This window comes from Dipteris shenzhenensis, chromosome 14 (assembly GCF_047967505.1).
Source record: "Dipteris shenzhenensis isolate YYH24624 ecotype China chromosome 14, Dip_SZ_1.0, whole genome shotgun sequence".
NCBI lineage: Eukaryota > Viridiplantae > Streptophyta > Polypodiopsida > Gleicheniales > Dipteridaceae > Dipteris > Dipteris shenzhenensis.
Genome location: NC_141609.1, coordinates 54,806,139 through 54,824,649, shown reverse-complemented (window position 1 = coordinate 54,824,649; position 18,511 = coordinate 54,806,139). Strand labels below are relative to the sequence as shown.

The 18,511-nt window shown below is 44.0% G+C and overlaps 1 protein-coding gene across 1 annotated transcript in view; it reads right to left on the bottom strand.

Annotated features, from left to right (window-relative positions):
• The window catches only part of ELF9 (RNA binding (RRM/RBD/RNP motifs) family protein), a 122,602-nt gene that overhangs the window by 38,412 nt on the left and 65,679 nt on the right, over positions 1 to 18,511 (bottom strand). Inside the window, exons 5-9 of the mRNA XM_087385095.1 lie at positions 12,684 to 12,794; positions 12,325 to 12,363; positions 12,086 to 12,175; positions 11,832 to 11,934; positions 11,445 to 11,525 (exon numbers count right to left, since the gene is read on the bottom strand). Coding sequence (XP_087241221.1) covers positions 11,445 to 11,525; positions 11,832 to 11,934; positions 12,086 to 12,175; positions 12,325 to 12,363; positions 12,684 to 12,794 — 424 coding nt within the window. The remainder of the gene's footprint in view (positions 1 to 11,444; positions 11,526 to 11,831; positions 11,935 to 12,085; positions 12,176 to 12,324; positions 12,364 to 12,683; positions 12,795 to 18,511) is intronic.

The following is an 18,511-nucleotide window of genomic DNA, read 5'->3' as shown; positions in this document are numbered from 1 at the left end:
AAATACCACTAGGTAGGTGGGAGAGCATTTCCATGGACTTTATTGTAGGTCTACCTTGAGTTGATCATCTTACCAAGATGGCTCACTTCATTCCAACAAAAGAGTCTGTTAGTGCCTTGCAAGTGGCGGATTTGTTTATTAAACATATATTTCGTTTGCATGGATTACCTAAATCCATAGTGTCAGACATGGATGTTAAATTTACCAGTCTTTTTTGGACTGCAATGTTTTAGATACTTAGGACTGTGTCACCACAATGTAACTATCCTAAGTCAAAGTACAATTGACCATTTATTTGATCATAATTACAAAATTTTCCATCTAGGATAATTATGGTTAAAAGAGTTCTTCTATTGGTTAAAGAATTGACTACGGTCAAAGATACTTGACTTCAGTCAAGTAAGCCTGATTTCGGTCACGAAGACTTGGTTTATACCAAGAAGATTGATTGCGGTTAACCAAGATGTGCCAACTTCGGTTGGAGAGACTTAACTATAATTAAAGCACCTCGACCCTTGGTCAAAGCCCCTTAGTTATGATCAAGAGCGCTGACTCCGGTCAACCAGAGAATAAATATATTTATATATTTGTTATGTATGCACATGTGTTCAGTGGGGACGCCCACCGTGACTAGAATTAGTCCACAATGTATTATTTGCATGCAAAGAGCTAACAATTAATGGGTGCCATGGTGGTGCGCTTTGATTAATTGTTGCAGGTATTAGAAAGGGCTGTTTTTCCCAAGCGCTATGGAGCCTAACAAGCATCTAGGAGGCTGTTCGCATGACCAAGTGCTTCGAAGACTCCAGAGTTGCCCTTAGTGGCATGTAATTAGGAAAGTAATGTAGAATTTGACAAGTGGCCTGTTGCCAAGAAAGAGAGCCTATGAGCTCATGTGTTTTCATTCACGTTTTGGAATTTTGTATGAGCAGCTTCACGCTGAACTCTTGTACTCACTTTCTCTCAAGTAATAAAGTACCTCCGGGGGGGTCCAACCCAACATGTTGGCTTGGGCCCTAGCTGTTTGCAGAGTGAGGGAATGAGAGAGAGTTTGGGAGAGAAGAGTGGGCGCAGATTGCTATGATCATGAGTGAATTAAGCGCAGGAAATTAATGCTGGCGTTAGTCTCAAATTGCATTGGTATCAGAGCTTGTTTCATGGTTTTTCTAAATTGTGACGATCAAGAAATGGCTGAGCTCACAAAGAGGAACGGGATGCGAGTGGATATTTCCCTGCTTAATATGTATGTATTAGTCCTATTGCCGTTAGTTTCTTGGAAGAGGAAATTTGACAAAGAGCTACGCAAGCGATGGGACTTTCATTAAGCTTATGCAGTAGTAGAGGCTAGTGGGGTTTTGAAGCTAGCAAACAAGAACAGGGTCCTGTGAACGGCTCGGTGAATGCTACACTTTGGGAAATTTCTCCGTTGAACGGCAAAGGAGTATCAGGGAGGTGATGAAGGTTGACGTGGATTCAATCGTTGGTGAACCAGCGCCTCACCCGTGAGCCATGGAGTCACAAATTGTAGCGCAAAACTTTGCGCAGGTCACCGGATGGTATGCCGAAAGGCATTCATGGAGATCTTCGATGATCTTGTGAAGGCACCGAACAACAATCGGGCGTGGGCGTAGCACTCTGCATAGGCGTTGCTGAAGGGAATAGGCGCGACGCCGACCAGCTAGCCAAGGTTTGGAACCTTAGGCTTTTGATGATGTGGCAAATCTGACACGTGGCACTGGCGTGGCAAGCAAGGCAGCCAGGTGGCAAAGTGCTCAGATGACGTGGCAACCAGGTGGCATGCATGTGCAAATGCTGATGTGGCACTGACACGTGGCAGACAGCTCAGCAGATGACGTGGCAGGCTAGTGGTTAAGTTAACTCTGGTTAGTTAACCTTGGTCAAAGGTCTAGTTAGTTGGCCCAACCAGACTGTCTGACTGGCTCAGTTAACCAGTTTGGTTAAGTTAGTGGCCAAGTTACAGACTAACTAGTCTGTCAGTGTAACCAAACCATAACAGGACTGATCTGGTTAGTGTAACCAGCAGTTACCCATCTAGTTACTGTCCACAAAAAAAAAAAAAAGGACAGTTACAGAGACTGTTTCTGCCAACAGTTTTCACCTACCTGAGAGAGTATTTACTGTCAGAAAAAGCAGAAATCAGAGAAAATCTGAGATTTGCAGAAAAAGAATATGCATGCCTTTAAGTAGTGAAAAGAGGGAAAAACAAATGCTTTTTGAAGTCATTTGCAGCAGCCAGAAAAGGGGCACACAGCTGCGAGTTTATGCCTTGAGTTGACAGCCCGGCACTAGCATAAGTTGAGAATGCAAGACACCTCTTGTTGAGGTAATTTTCTTTTTGAAAAGCAAAGGCTGCGTGCACCAGTTGCATACACAGTGTGTGTGAGAAACTTGCAGATCTCAGACAAGTTGTAGGAGAATGGCTCAATCACCTATCCAGTGGGATTCACAAGATAGGGATGCACATCCAAGACAGAGAAGTGTGCAGCAAACTCAGCAATAATTTGAGCAAATGGTACGCATTCGTATGCAAGAGATGGAAAATCTCATAAGGGATCCAAAAGCTCAGCATTTGTTTCAAGCAAAAACTATGCCTAATGCAGCTCATAGTTACGGGAAATGCGCGTTTCAAGAGAAAAAATAGGCGAAATGACGTTTCGGGGTTGATCTGGAACAGAAATGGCGTTTCTGTGGGAACCGTTTCCCCCTGGGGGAAACGGCGCGTTTCCCCGTTTCAACCCTTGGGGAAACGTTTCCCCGGAGGCAAAACGCGCCGTTTCTGCTTGCAAACCCTGACAAAACAAAAAAATTCCTGCGCAGCCCATCACTTTTGTCGCCGTCTGTTCGCTGCTCCTTCCTTGCTTGCTGCTGCCCGTTTTGTGTCCTCCCCAGTGCCCAAGGCTCAAGCCTCAAGCTTTATTGGTTGAACTTTAATGTTGTCTTTCTTCATGTATTCTCAAATTTGAGTACTAAATGGTGGCTCCTTTTCCCTCTCGTAAAAGCCCCTTGCTGACGTGGCGTTTCCCCGTTTCAGCCCTTTCAAAAAGTCCCGAAACATTTCCGTTTCCCCCCTTGCCGTTTCCGTTTCCGTTTCCGTTTCCATTAACTATGATGCAGCTTATGATGCCAATGCCAGAGGCACACTCTCGTGTACAGCCCGAGAGAGAGGGATCTCATAGGGGAGGCTCTCATAGTAGGAAAAGATCGAGGCATCATCACCGATGTCCAAGCCCTTCACCTTCTACCTCGAGCTCAACTTCTGTATCTTCTTCTTCATCAGATAAATCATCCAGGAAAAGAAGGAAACACGAGAAGTCTAGGAAGAGCAAGTCTTCTAAGACCAAGGAATTCAAAGATGGAGGTAAATCTATCAAGTTTATGACCTATAATGGACAATATGGTCATACAAACAAAGCACTGCAGTTCATTAGATAGTTTGATGCTCCATTTGGTACAGAAAAATTTTCAGAATCCTCCAAGTTGAGAATGGTCAGTTTGCACTTGACAGCGACAACTAGTGCATGGTGGAGTGCACATACCACAGATGGGTCAGCCCGAAAGAGGTGGAAGGGCTTCAAGAAATACTTCTACCAACAGTTCATGCCTACACAGTTTAGAGATCATGTTCTTCAATATTGGGATAGTTTACATATGGATGCAGGAGATACAGTGGATGTGTACAATCAAAAGTTTTGGGATGCTTATTTGCAGGTTGCACCTTTCAAAAAGATCTCCAAAAGAACCCAAAAAGTACAGAGCAGGTCTCAGTCCAAAAATTCAGGCAGTGGTGAATGCTTTGAGGGCAAAGAACATTCAAGACATTATGCATTCAGCTTCAGTAGCTAGTCTCGTGCCATTACAAGATCTAGCCACAATGCTATCCTTGCATGCAGGAGGTACTGATTTTTCAAAATCAGAAAAGAAAGAGTATCCCAAGGTTGAAAAGAAAGGGTTTTAGCCTCAGAAGCCGAGGGGTACTCAACTTTCAAAGTTATATAAAGGTGAATCCCCATTCAATCCTGAATAGATAGCTGAATTCCGCAGAGATGGGACATGCTTTAGATGTGGAAAAGAGGGGCATATGGCTGCCCAATGCCCTGAGAAGCCTTCGGGTTCTAAGGAGCAGAAAAAGCCACACGTACCACCGAGACCAATGGTGGAAGCAGTCCCATATGTTTTGGGTAGTACCTCAGACCCAAAGGAAAAAGAGCTTTTGCTATGATGGGGAAAGGTAAGAGATCAACAAGCATTAATCCTATTTGATCCACGGTCTACAAACAATTTCATATCTGAAGATTTAGCCCTGAGATTAGGGATTTAAAACTGAAGAGCTAGGCAGAGCTCTTGATGCTGATCAAATGTTCTAGGGAAATCCAGTGCAAGTTACTCCTTTGATTGGAAAGCTTTGTGTCCATGTGCAGAGTTATGTAGATCAGGAGGACTTCTTAATTTCTCTTCTCAAGCAGCATGATGTTGTACTTGGTAAACCGTGGTTCCATCACAAGGAAGTAAAGATAGAATACCCTGAGAGGGTGCTGAGTTTTATCCATAGGAGGAAAAACCAGCGTTTAGTTGTCAGCAATAAAGAGGAAACTATCCCCATAGTATCTAATGTTACATGTGGTAAAGCAATAAAGTCTGCAATTTCTGCGTACATGGTTTTTGTAAAAGAAAAAGAGAATGATATGCATGCTGAAATGAATGATGCAGACAAAGATAAATTTCAGTTTCTTGTAAACTTTAAAGATTCTTTTTCAGATGCTTTGCCAGGGGAGTTATCCCTAGAGAGACCAGAGGATCATCAGATAGAGTTAATGCCTGGTAGCGAGCCACCAAATAGACCACCTTATAGAGTTAGTGCGACTCAGAGAGAGGAGATTATGGCTTAGGTGCAGGACTTGCTGTCCAAAGGGTTGATTCAGCCCAGTTCGTCTCCTTTTTGCTCACCGGTACTTTTAGTACAAAAGAAAGATGGTTCTTTTTGAATGTGCATTGATTACCGTGCATTAAATAAGATGACCATCAAAAATAGATTTCCGATACCACGCATAGATGATCTGCTTGACTGGCTCAAAGGAGCAACAGTTTTCAGCAGGATAGGCTTGAAGAGTGGTTATCATCAAGTCAGAATACAACCACAAGATGTGCATAAGATAGCTTTTCGCACTACATTTGGGTTGTATGAATACTTAGTGATGCCTTTTGAGTTGACATATGCTCCAGCCACATTCAATAGAATGATGGATTGCATCTTCTGAAAGTACAGGCACTTCACGGGTACTTTCTTTGATGATATCCTAGTCTTTTCAAAGACAGAAGAAGAGCACCGAGAACATCTTGCTTGGTGTTTCAAGAACTTCAAAATCATCAACTTTTTGCCAATAGCAAGAAAAGTGAATTCTTTTTGGAAGAGATCCATTACCTGGGGCACATAATATCCAAGAATGGGATACAAATGGATCCTGCAAAGATCCGAGCCATCCAAGAATGGCCTGAGCTGAAAACTGTGCATGAAGTCCGTAGTTTTTTGGGACTTTGCTCCTATTACAGGAGATTCATCAAGCATTTTGCTGATATCGCAGCTCCACTACATGACCTTACTAAGAAAAATGCAGCCTTCACATGGGGAATGTCACATAAGAAAGCATTCAATACACTCAAGGAGAAGTTGACTACAGAGCCTATTCTTGTAGTCCCGGATCTTTATCAACCTTTTGATGTGATTGCAATGCCTGTGGAGAGTGTGTTGGGGCTGCATTATATCAGAATGGACATGTAGTGAGGTTTCTACCGGATTGAGATGGCACTATCAGCCTCAATCCTTTCTGTTTGGCTCTTGAGCTTTTCATGCATTGCATGATGTATCCCGTATGAAGCTTGCTCTAACGGTTTTCTTTAATACTTAATAGAAGTCTCTTTTTGCAAAAAAAAAAGAATGGACATGTAGTAGCATACAAAAGCCGAAGATTGCGTGATGCTGAGAGATATCTGGGAATCTATGAAAAAGAATTGTTGGTTGTAGTTCATGCTGTGAATACATGGAAGCATTATCTTTTGGGTGCAGATTTTACTGTTAAAACAGATCACCAAAGTCTAAGATATTTTCTAACTCAGACAAAACTTTTCGAGAAGCATATGAAATGGGCAAACTGTCAATGTATCATTTTCAGATTGTCCATACTCCACGAGTTCTGAACAGAGTGGCAGATGCCTTGTCTCGAAGACCCCAGGTCAACAATGTGACCATTGCTTATCATCGGGACCTGGAAGGCATGAGGGAGCAATATGCTAATAATGCAGATTTTGGTGAGATATTACAGCAAATGCAAGAGGGCAGTCCCCAGTCACTTTTCCCTGAAAGATGACTGCCTATGCATCACCCAAGAGATGAGGAAAAAGATTTTGGAAGAATGCCATGCACCTCCCTATGCTGGACATAGAGGAATTACAGCAACAACTCTAGCACTAGAGAGGTATTTCTTTTGGCCAGGGATGCGGAAAGATATGCATCAGTTTGTTATTGAATGCCTTACGTGTCAGAAAGTGAAGTATGATAGACGGAAGGCACCTGGCCTTCTTATGCCTCTTCCCGTGCCTCAGGCACCGTGGGAAAGTATTACAATGGACTTAATTTTTTATTTGCCAAGATCAAAGTCAGGGAATGATGGGATTTGGACTATCATTGATAGATTCAGCAAGCAAGCTCATTTCATTCCGGATCGCAAAACCATAAAGGCAGATCATATGGCTAAGCTTTTCATGGCACAGATCTTTAAGTATCATGGTATGCCTAAGTCCATTGTCAGTGATCGAGATCCTAGAATGACCAGTCTATTCTAGAGAGCTTCATTTGATAATATGGGGACGAATCTGAAATTTTCTTCTTCTTCCCATCCCCAGACAGATGGTCAAAGTGAAGTAGCAAATTCTACAGCATTGGATATGCTGAAATGCTACATGGGTGACCAAGGTTCAGACTAGGAAAAGTACCTACCATTGGTAGAGTTTGCTTACAATAATACAGTACACAGCTCTACAGGGAAAGCCCCTTTTGAGGTCATCTATGGGAAGGTGATTCTGCCACCTATCCTGAGCACCAAGGACGAAATATTTGCAGCTGATCAATTTGTAAGAGACCTCCAGACAGCTTACAGCCAAGTCCGGACAGCAATTGAAAGGTCTCAAGAGAAGCATAAAAGAGCTGCAAATAAGCATAGGAGACAGTTAAATCTCAAGGAAGGGGATTGGGTACTTGTGAAGTCGAGAAAGCTAGGCTCCACAAGTTTAAAGGCAAACAAAAAGTGTATCCAAAGTTATCTCCCAAGTACTATGGCCCTTTCAAGGTTACAGAAAGAATAAATGAGGTTGCATACAGGTTAGCATTGCCAAAGCATTGGAGGATTCACAATGCATTCCGTGTGAGTCTTCTAAAGAAATTTCAGGGGCCAGAGCCTATAGAGGCGATATTGGAGGATCCACCAGAAGTGGATGAGCTGGAGGAGGTCCTTCAGCCAGAGTAGATTGTGTACCATACTGTACGCAAAGGCCCTCAACCTTGTAAAATTCAAGAATTATACGGCATTGGATGCCAAGTGGATGGATGAAGACATGTTGTCCGATCATCGACAGCTCTTGGATGTTTACAAGGAAGCTTTTCAGTTGAGGTCAATTGAATAGAAGCCGAGGGGATGTCACCACAATGTAAATATCCTAAGTCAAAGTACAATTGACCATTTATTTGATCATAATTACAGAATTTTCCATCTAGGATAATTATGGTTAAAAGAGTTATTCTATTGGTCAAAGAATTGACTACGGTCAAAGATACTTGACTTCGGTCAATTAAGCCAAATTTCGGTCAGAAAGAATTGGTTTATACCAAGAAGGTTAACTGTAGTTAACCAAGATGTGCCAACTTCGGTGGGAGAGTTGTGCCAACTTTGGTTGGAGAGACTTGACTATAATTAAGGCACCTCGACCCTTGGTCAACAAAGCCCCTTAATTATGATCAAGAGCATTGACTCCGATCAACCAGAGAATCAATATATTTATATATTTGTTATGTGTGCACATGTGTTCAGTGGGGACGCCCACCGTGACTAGAATTAGTCCACAATGTATTATTTGCATGGAAAGCGCTAACAATTAATGGGTGCCATGGTGGTGCTCTTTAATTAATTGTTGCAGGTATTAGAAAGGGTTATTTTTCCCAAGCGCTATGAAGCCTAGCAAGCATCTAGGAGGCTGTTCGCGTGACCAAGTGCTTCGAAGACTCTAGAGTTGCCCTTAGTGGCATGTAATTAGGAAAGTAAGGTAGAATTTGACAAGTGGCTTGTTGCCAAGAAAGAGAGCCTAAGAGCTTATGTATTTTCATTCACGTTTTGGAATTTTGTACAAGCAGCTTCACGCTGAACTCTTGTACTCAATTTCTCTCAAGTAATAAAGTACCTTTGGGGGGGTATAGCTCAACATGTTGTCCTAGGCCCTAGTTATTTGCAGAGTGAGGGAATGAGAGAGAGCTTGGGAGAGCAAAGTGGGCGCAGATTGATGTGATCATGATTGAATTAAGCGCAGGAAATTATTGCTAGTGTTAGTCTCAAATTGCGGACTGAGTTGGGAATGAGTAGTGGGGATCATCCAGAAACGGATGGTTAGACGGAACATTCCTTCTCTCTTCCGGCATAAGCGTCCTCGATGATAAAGTCTGGGAACACTCTCCGTAATTGGTATTCGGATTCCCAGGTAGCTTCTGATAGAGGTAAACCATGCCATGCAACCAACACCGTGGGTATCTTCCGATTGCGTACTTGCATTGTTTCTCGGTCCAGGATTCTTGTTGGTTTGCATCCTGCATTATATCTCTCTCTTGAAATAAAACAACACTTTCGATTAGTGAGCCACCTGTATGCAAAATTTCTTTAAACGAGAAACATGAAACATTGGGTGCACCTTATAACCCTGTGGTAATTCTAATTTATAGGCCACCTTGCCTATTCTTTTTAGAATTAACCACGGCCCACGATATTGGGGTGATAACTTAGCACACTCTCTTGCAATCAAAGACTTAGAGTGCGAAGGAACTCTGATAAAAACTTTTTCTCCTTCCTTAAATTCTCTAATGAATCTGTTTTCATCCGCATACACCTTAGCTCTATCCATAGCTTGGCGGATGTTAGCTATCGCAAGTGCTAGCATCTCCCACATCTGAACCACAAAGTTCACGGCACTAGGCACTTTCTGAGATACTCCGACTGTAGTTGGATTTTGTTACGCTCAAGTTGAGATAACATGACCTTGGAAGGGTCAGTCGACATTTTTCTTTAAAGGATCGATGTTTGTATTATATTTATTGGGCTTCACGTAAATGGTCAAAGGAGTTATGTCGATGAGGGTGATAGGACACGGACTAGATGGGTCTAAGGCTATGGGTCTTAAATGCATTGAATGTGTAATGTGCCTAGGGGCAAGTGAAATAATGATATCCCAAGAGAGGGGCATATGGTGCATTTAAGAGGTACCCTAGAATGAGGACATGTGGCATACTAGATCCATCTAGGGAATTGGGGCTTGGTGGATTTGCAAGCAGGAGCTTTTCACTTGCGATTCAGATTCGGTGAGAGCTTGCTAACACCGAGATTTGGCTGGGAGGAAAGAAACGTGTGCCTGCCCTGTGATTGATCATAGACTTGGGAGTATGGAACAGATTATACGTTAGGGAACGTATCATCAAAACTCCAAAAACATCTCCAGGATTCGGATTTTGATTCTGATTTTGTGCCATCTTCAAAGATGAATGCACAAACAGTCCCAAAACTGCATGTGTTGTGAATTATACTGCAACCACAATAGAACACTTTATCACTGCCCTGTGCTCTCCTGATATGGGGGCTTACATGTGGGGAGTTGATGGTTATTCTCCAACAATCCCCAATCGTGGCACTTCACTGATCCATCTTGGCATAGAGCTTGAAGGTCCAAAAATAAAAGAAGTTATCTTCTTTATTAAGAGTCTTCCCATCGTTCATAATGTACTTTCGTTGCAATTGGAATGATCTGGTATAGTTCTTGAAGAGCAGAGCATGTTGACTTGTATGCTCGCCATGCACAATGTTTAGGTTCAATGAAGCTTTAGTGGAGGAGAGAGTGGAGCTGTGGCGCCCAAACACACCTTACTCCCATTTCATCCAGCCCAAGCAACCATTTCATCTAGGCCAGCTTAGTAGATGAACTGGTTGCTTGACAGCCAGATATTTCTCACATCTACAACAGGCCATTTGAATGGAAGGAGGGGGATACCCATGAGAGGGGATCGAGAGGAGAAAAGTGTGAATTATAGATAGGGTTGCTGTAGATCTCAGCGCAAAGGCAAGTTTGCTGAAAGAGATCAGGTGGCTTCTCCAATATTCACATGAAGAGAGTCTATTGATTACATTCAAGCGTTCAAGGCTGCAGAGATGTTGGAGTAATAAATCGAATTCCAACAGTGTGCCATAACCCTATTTTCAAAACTCAGTTCCGTCATTTGGAGATCTCACAGGCTGGACAGAAAAAGAGGTCACAAATAGTGTTTGCTTTTAGAATTTTGTCTGGCTTGATAAGAATTTCTTCCTCGTAATGGCATGTTCTACTCAGTCTCTGCACAAAACCTGGATAGGAGTTACATGGTAATTGTTGGGAGGGTAGTGATGGTTTTGCCCTGTCTAGCTGCTGAATTGCAGAAAGGTTCATCCGTCTGAGTTTTGCTCCCCAAGCTTCTGTAATTCTTGATCTGAGCCCTTGGATGGGTTATTGTGCCCACACACTGATCTAAGGAGTATTCAAGTGGCTACATGTGGATTCCCAACCCATCTGCACGCTTCCTTAATTTCAGTAGATACCCTCAGTGGAAACCTGGATTCCACCCCAACTAGTCCACATGGGAGAGACTAGGCAGCAATGAAGTGTCCATGTTTGGACAGCAAGTTGCTCACAATTTTCGGCGATGTAGGTTGCAAGAGAGGATAGGAAAAATACTTTGGTCTCTACAGCAGTCATGCAGTTTAACTGGGCAGTACTCCTTGCCTACCAGCTTGCTAATTAGTTGAGTAGGGTTCTTACACTTCTCATTGATGGCATCTCACCTCACTGTGATTGAAAGCTTATTCAGATTTTAATTGAAGGCAGTCCATGTCATCAAATGCTCTTAGCTAGTTTATGCTGAACCTAAATCTCACTATTGTTGTATTCAGGATTTATTTCCGTAGTATAAGACCATCCCCCACTCAATCCACTATTCAAGGCAAATTACATTAAAAATGTTCAGGACCACTTCGGAGTTCACGAACTTCTTTGATGCATCTATGGATGTTCGGATAGATTGACAACAGAAAACCACTATCATGAAGGCTGCTCAAGAACAAATTTAAAAACCAGTTGAGAAAACTTACCCCAACCCAGGGCCCTCTGTTCTGCAAGCTTGAGTTTTTTCTTTTTCTGCTTGTTCTGCTCTTTCTTTATAAATTTATCACCTGTCAAATTTCAAAAAGTAGTACGATAGAGCTTAAAAGAGTACAAAAGCATTCATTTACATCTTCCAGGTGTGGCTTCCCATTTTCCTTCTCATCGATCTTTACAAAAACGCAAGCTGGTAGTTCATGTTAGAGGTGCTCCAGTCAACCACTTAACCCACAATAAAAAATTTCTGTAGCATGTAAAGAAAATTAGCCAGCAACACCCCTGTATCGACAAAAAAATACAAGAAATAGAGTCTTTGCATACTCACAAAGCACCATTAGATTCCACAAAAGTGCTTACTCTGGACAAAAGATTATTACCCTTTTGCTCAAACTTAGCTCGGGTAACCATCATTAGCTCTTTATCACCTGGCCGAAAGGGCACACCATCCAGAAGTTTGATAGCAAGATCCACTGAGGGTTCCTGTGTGCAACACAATATAAAATGTGTCATTTGCGGAAGGAAAAGCCACAGTCGAATGTAGAATAGAAAATGTTATTGTCCCATTAACATTTGACACCTTTCCCAAAACTCATCACAAGATTTCTTCAGATCTGAATAACCAAATTCTTACTTTTAGGTACGTCACGAGTGCATCTCCTTTCAGCCTGCCCGTCTCCTTCTCAGAATAAAGCTTAATCCTGGGCTTTTTTGTATCTGGATCCTGCAGAACCATGTCCAGAAATACAGCAACTTTATGTAAACACTGCCAACTAGGTGATTGAAGTTCATGGAAACTAAAGACTGTATTAAACTACTCAAGGCACTAAATAATGTTCAAAGATGAAACCCTAGTTCAGAGGATTGTCTCACTTCCTTTATGATGCCACATTTAGTAAAGACCGTTGAAACCTGTGAGCAGACAGAGAAAAAGGTTCAATTCATCGAAAATCTTGCATTTAATTGTAAAAAACTTTAACCAACGTATTTCCTTCAGAAACCAGGACAAGCTCACACAGCCTAAACAGTGGAATAGCTCCACTGCTTGTATGCAACCAAAAGAACTGCCAAGGCCTGTATTTTCCATAGTTAATTAGATATCTATCTTTAATCTTTGTTAAAAAGATGGCATATTCATCTTTGCAAGGCAGAAACATATGACAAGGAAAACCAGCCACAATAACTACCATATAAGCGGCATTGTAGACCACACAAGGTATAGCTGTACACACCTCTTCAACAGTCACATCGTCTGGCAGTCCAGTCACATAAACGTGTGTGTTGATTTTCAACTCGAACCACCCTTCAGGGTTATTGTTGGGAGGCTCTTTGTTAGAAAGCTCCTGTGGTATAAAATTATATTATATTTTGGAGTTCACAACACAAAACACCACCAAAATCACACTTCCAAGTTGGGAAAATTTCTTAAAAACTCACAACTCCAAACCAAAAAGGGCAACCAAAAAGAGGCACTTAAAACCTACTTCTGTATATTGGACAAGCATATCAACATGAGTTATGGACAATAGCTTAACGCTCCTAAAAATATTTCTGATCAAAAGGAATAGGGTTCTGAGGGGACTGCCGCACAAGAGTAAGCAAGGCACTTGAGCCACAACAAGCAAAGGCACACCCTCTCTCTCTCTCTCTCTCTCTCTCTCTCTCTCTCTCTCTCTCTCTCTAGAAGCACCACTCCCTCCAGGAGCTGATCACACATAGCACCACTCCCTCCAGGAGCTGATCACACATACCTATTCTTCACTATCGCCACCCCACGCTTAGCCACACCACACACACCACATAGGAAGCATGACACCTACCACAACATACACTTTGATCACAGCCTCTCACCGGCCTACTCTGGACGCCTAAACAGACTCCTAACCTACATCAATCACATACCACTCATAGAGGACCGTGCTGCCCTGATTAGTCGCACACTCCACGAGGCTGCCCTCCAAATATTTCCCCACACCACACGGTCCACTAGACCACCACCTCTTGGTTCTGTACCCTGCAACAATTGGTACGATGCGGAGTGCAAGGCTTATCGCCGGCAGCTCCAACTTAAAACCAAATGTCACCTCCCGAACACACCAGACACGGTACACAAGTACCGACGTCTCGTATGTCGGAAGAAGCAGGCATTTCTTCGTCGAAATGAGGAGGAGCTGCTGCACAACTTGTACAGCAACAACTCTAAGGATTTTTGGCGGAGATTCCTTGAGCGTAGGTCTCCATCTCCCCTTACCGACATGAGAGTCTGGCACACGTATGCACACCATCTTTATGATGTCCCACACCAGCCCACTCCAGATCTCATACACACACCTCGCCCCACCACTTGCACGTTGTTCACCAGAGGGGGAGTCAAGGACGCGACATTGAAACTGCACAATGGCCGAGCTAAGGATCACAAGGAGCTATGCAATGAGTTTATCGCATATGGGATCGACACATTAGCCCCGATCCTAGCAAAGCTATTCAATGATGATGTTTGCCTTGGCTTCCCCCGCACCTGGACACTCAACACCATCACCCCCATCCACAAGGCAGGGGATCCCATGGACCCGAGTAACTCTAAGACTATCATGATTGGACATGTGATGTCCAAGATCTATGCAGCTGTATTGGATGCGTTGGTCAGCCTGTTCGCAGAGATGAGAGGGCTCAGAGCAGAGGGTCAGGCCGGTTTTAGGCGAGACCATGGGACTATGGATCACATACTCACACTCAGGAGTGTCATTCAGGAGGCCAGATCACGAAAGGAGAGATATATTGCTACTTTGTGGATTTCCGCAAAGCCTTTGACACAGTACCTCGAGCTCGTCTCATCACACGTCTACAGACGCTGGGATTTGATCAGGAGATCATCTGGGCAGTCATGGCACTGTATGAGAGTGTCTCACGGGACAGGCACAGGTTGGATAGATGAGATCTTGAGTACCATAGGAGTCAACAGGGTTGTCCCTTATCACTGACCCTGTTTGGCCTCTACATCGATGAGCTTGAGACTTTCATGGGGGCGTTCGGAGGGACTGGTTGCTCACTTGCTGGAATCATCATCAGGATTCTTCTTTTTGCAAATGATGTGGCACTCTTGTCGTCCACACCCAAGGGGCTCCAGCGACACCTGGATGCACTGCAGGCTTTTTGTTTATCCCATGATTTGGAGGTCAACCTTGGCAAGACCAAGGTCATGATCTTTAACACCTCTGGAGCAAACATGCAACGGAAGCAGTTTACTTTTACTTTCGGTGGGTCACCAGTTGAGATCGTATCCTCATACACTTACTTGGGGGTCATCTTCTCTGGCCCGATCTTCACGATGAGACCAGCGATGCAGGCCAGACTGAGCAGGGGATACGCCTCACTGGCTCGGCTAGAAAGACAATGCTTCCACTCCCACTTCCAGGACCCTCGGACCAAGGCTCTTCTCTTCAACTCCTTGGTCCGACCAGCCGGTATGTATGGCAGCCCTTGTTGGGAGTCTGACATGTCAGAGATAGAGTGGACACGAGTGGAGCGCCTGCAGATCCTCATGCTCTCACAGATGATCCGTAGGAAACATAAGAGGACCCATAAGGTGTGTTGTACATAATCCATGGTAGTAATATTATAAAATGTTAAGGTGGCATGGTTCCTCCATATGCCACTCCTCCACCTAGGCGGTCCCATGCCTGCATTTAGTGAGACACACACCTTTAGGACCTGGTTGGAGCCGAGGGAGCTTCCAGTGAAGCTGCGTTTCTACAGAGATTACTGTCTTCGTATTTCAGAGGAGGGATTCATCACACCACCGGGGTACACTGAGCTTCATATGTCTCACTCACTACGGATCTCCATTGGACAATTTCGGGTATCATCACACCGCCTCCGCATAGAGAGCGGCAGAGCAAAGGGGATTCCTAGGGAGCATTGCTTATGCATATTGTGCGACTGTAAGGAGGTCGAGTCGGAGGAACATTTTATTTTCAGGTGCCCAGTGTACTACGAGATCCGATGTCGCTACCACTGTCTCTTCAGAGATAGCTCCGGGCTCCTTTCCAGATTCCTGGCCTGCCCAGATCAGAGATGCCTCGCGGCCTTCATTCATGAGGGGGTCCGACACAAAGAGTACTTACTCAAGCGACGGGGCTTGGCCACATCATCAAACACCTCTCAGAGCAAGATCACAGCGTTCTTCCCATCAAGTGACATTGATCGTCTAGTCTCTAGCCGCAAACATGACAGAGACCCCGACCCAACGACCACAGCACGACCCTTGGTTTTGGGACAGCCCAAGCACCTCAAAAGACATGATTTTTGTCGTGTCCATTCACATCAACTCGTGATGTGTGGGAGATGGAGAGGCCATAGATGACTTTAGGCAGGGTTGGCGCGAAAAATTTTTACGCTCATCCTCTCCATCTCTTCCATGCACAATGTGCACGGATATCCTTCTAGCGGAAAAGATGTATCAGATCGACGCTAGAAGGTGGGAGGCATTTCCTATAGGCAGGAGCGAATTTTGCTCTAATACCACTGTAAGAAATCCTAGATTTACTATATTTAAAAACGTGCTAAGGAACAGAAAGGAGACTGAAATAGCAGAGAACAAGGAATAATTGTATTGCTTGAGTGTCTGTAGGATATCTGTAGTGTGTCATCCATACAATTGGGCCTCTCTTATATAGAGAGTGAAGAGTCGCACATGAAAAGGTGTGTACTCCAAAGGGTATGTGCATGAAGAGGTGTGTACCCCTTGTGAAGGGTGTGACCCTTGATGAGAGGGTACATTACAATAGGAATGTCTCTTCAATAGGATGTCTCTTGTGAAGGGTTGTGCCTCATAGGAAGTGTCCCGTCGAAAGGGCAAGGGTTGTGCCTCATAGGAAGTGTCCCGTCAAAAGGGCATACCCTTCCACAAGTGTCCATTCATCAAACCATCCATAAGTCTAGAAATAGAGAAAGGAATACATCACAGATCATGACACACTCTCTTCTATTGTAACTATTGTTTTCAGCTCTTACTCTCCTGCTCTCACGCTTTGCTCTCTCCCTCTCAACTCACATTTGGTATCAGAGCGGGTTGACCCTGCTCCCTGCTTCCTTGCTCACAATCTCCCTGCTCCAAGCTCAACAGCTTGCTGCCCATCCGTACCAGCTCCTCCACCGTGCAGCTTTCGTCCGTACAGCCGTACATTTCGTACGGTATCCGTACAGATCGTCGTGCAGCCGTACAGCTTCGTTCGTACATCGCCGTACAGCCCCAACCCGTACAGATCGCCGTGCAACCATACAAGCTGCAAGTTTCATACATCGTCGTACATTCCGTCAGCCCCGTACAACCCTCGTACATTTCGCCATCCCGTACAGCTGCCGTACGCTTGTCCATACCTGCACACGTCGACAGCGCCATCCGTACAAGCTGACAGTTCTGTACATCGCCTATACAGCTCGTCGTCCGTACATGCTACCAGTCAGATCCGTACAGCTCGCCGTACATCGCCGTCAGATCTGTAGATCCGTACAGATCTGTACATACGCCCGTACCCTTCCGTACAGCAAGGGAGCTACTAGTTGGTAAATTGAATTTGAGGCAGATTTTTGCTTTGCAGGCCATTTTGTGGGCAGATTTGGACACATTTTGTGTATTGGGAATTTTGTCAAAATTTTGAGGCTTTTGCAATCACACTGCAATTTTGCAGTGAAATTTGGGGCTTTTGCAGGCAGAGAGCAATTTGTGCAACATTTGGGGCTTTCAGACCATTTGCCCCTTTCTGGTTGCAATTTCAAGGCACAAATTGGGGCTTTTGTGTTGGGAGAGCAATTTTGCAGGTTTCAGTTCACACTGCCTTTCTGTAAGTGTTTTGAAGCACTTTTGGCAGGTTTTGGGAGAGATTGGATGCTCTGGCAGACTTCTGACAGAGACATTACAGAGTTTTGAATTGAATTTTCAGCCAGTGTTTGGCTGTAATTTTTTGCGATTTGTGCACTCCATTCCCAGCAAGGGAATTCAGATTTGCATTAGCTGTAGTTTCTGTCTCAGACATGGCCCAGCAAAATCAGAATGATTTCTAGTTCAGTGGTCTCTCACAAGAGGATAAGCTGGATGGTACCAACTACTCCCTCTGGAGTTTTATGGTACGCAATATTCTGATTTCCCATAATTTGTGGGACTATGTAAATGGGGATGAGATCCGGCCAGCAAATGTGGCACCTAATACCCCTCCCCAACAAGGAGGAGGCAGAGGTAGTGCACAGGGTACAGCTGCAGCACAAGTTATTGGTGCAGTTATACCTATCACTCCAGAGCAAAAGAGATGGGATTCAAGTGATGCTTTAGCTTTGTCGTGTATTTCTCTTTCAGCGAAGAGATTCATCATTCCGCATATTCGGTCGTGTAAGACCTCAAAGGCAGCATGGGATATTTTGGAGAGCATGTATGCAGCTCGGAATGATGCCAGGGTGTCTTTTTTGAAAAGAGAATTGTCTTATGGAAGAGGGTGACTCCATGTCAGTGCACCTCACAAATCTACAGGATTTACGAGAGCAATTGCTGAATATTGATGAGATCATTCCTGATTCAGAGCTGATTTCCACTACTCTGAATTCTCTTCCTGAGTCTTATCTCAGCTTTCATACCTCGCTGAATTTGTCGTTGAGGGGGGGTGCCAATACTCTCAATTTTCACGAGTTGATAGGACTTCTGTTGCAGAAGAGCAGACCAGGAAAAACATGGCTTCACGAGCAGGTGAACATGCCATGCTTTCAAGATTCAAGCCTAAAGTAAAGGGACAAGCAAAGACACCAGCAAATCAGCCTTCCAGTGGTTCAGGACAGCCTTCTCAAAAGGCTAAGGGTGATGCAGGTAAGCCCAAGAAGAAGGGAATATGTCATTACTGCAAAAAGCCAGGTCACTACATTGGAAAATGCAAGAAAAGGCTTGCAAAAGAAAATAAAAACAGCTCCGGTATGGCTGTTTCAGATTCAGCTCCTCATGCATCTGACAATGAGCAAGCTACAACCAACTTTGTGGAGCACGACTATGCTTTCTTGTCTTGCATTTCAGACTCTC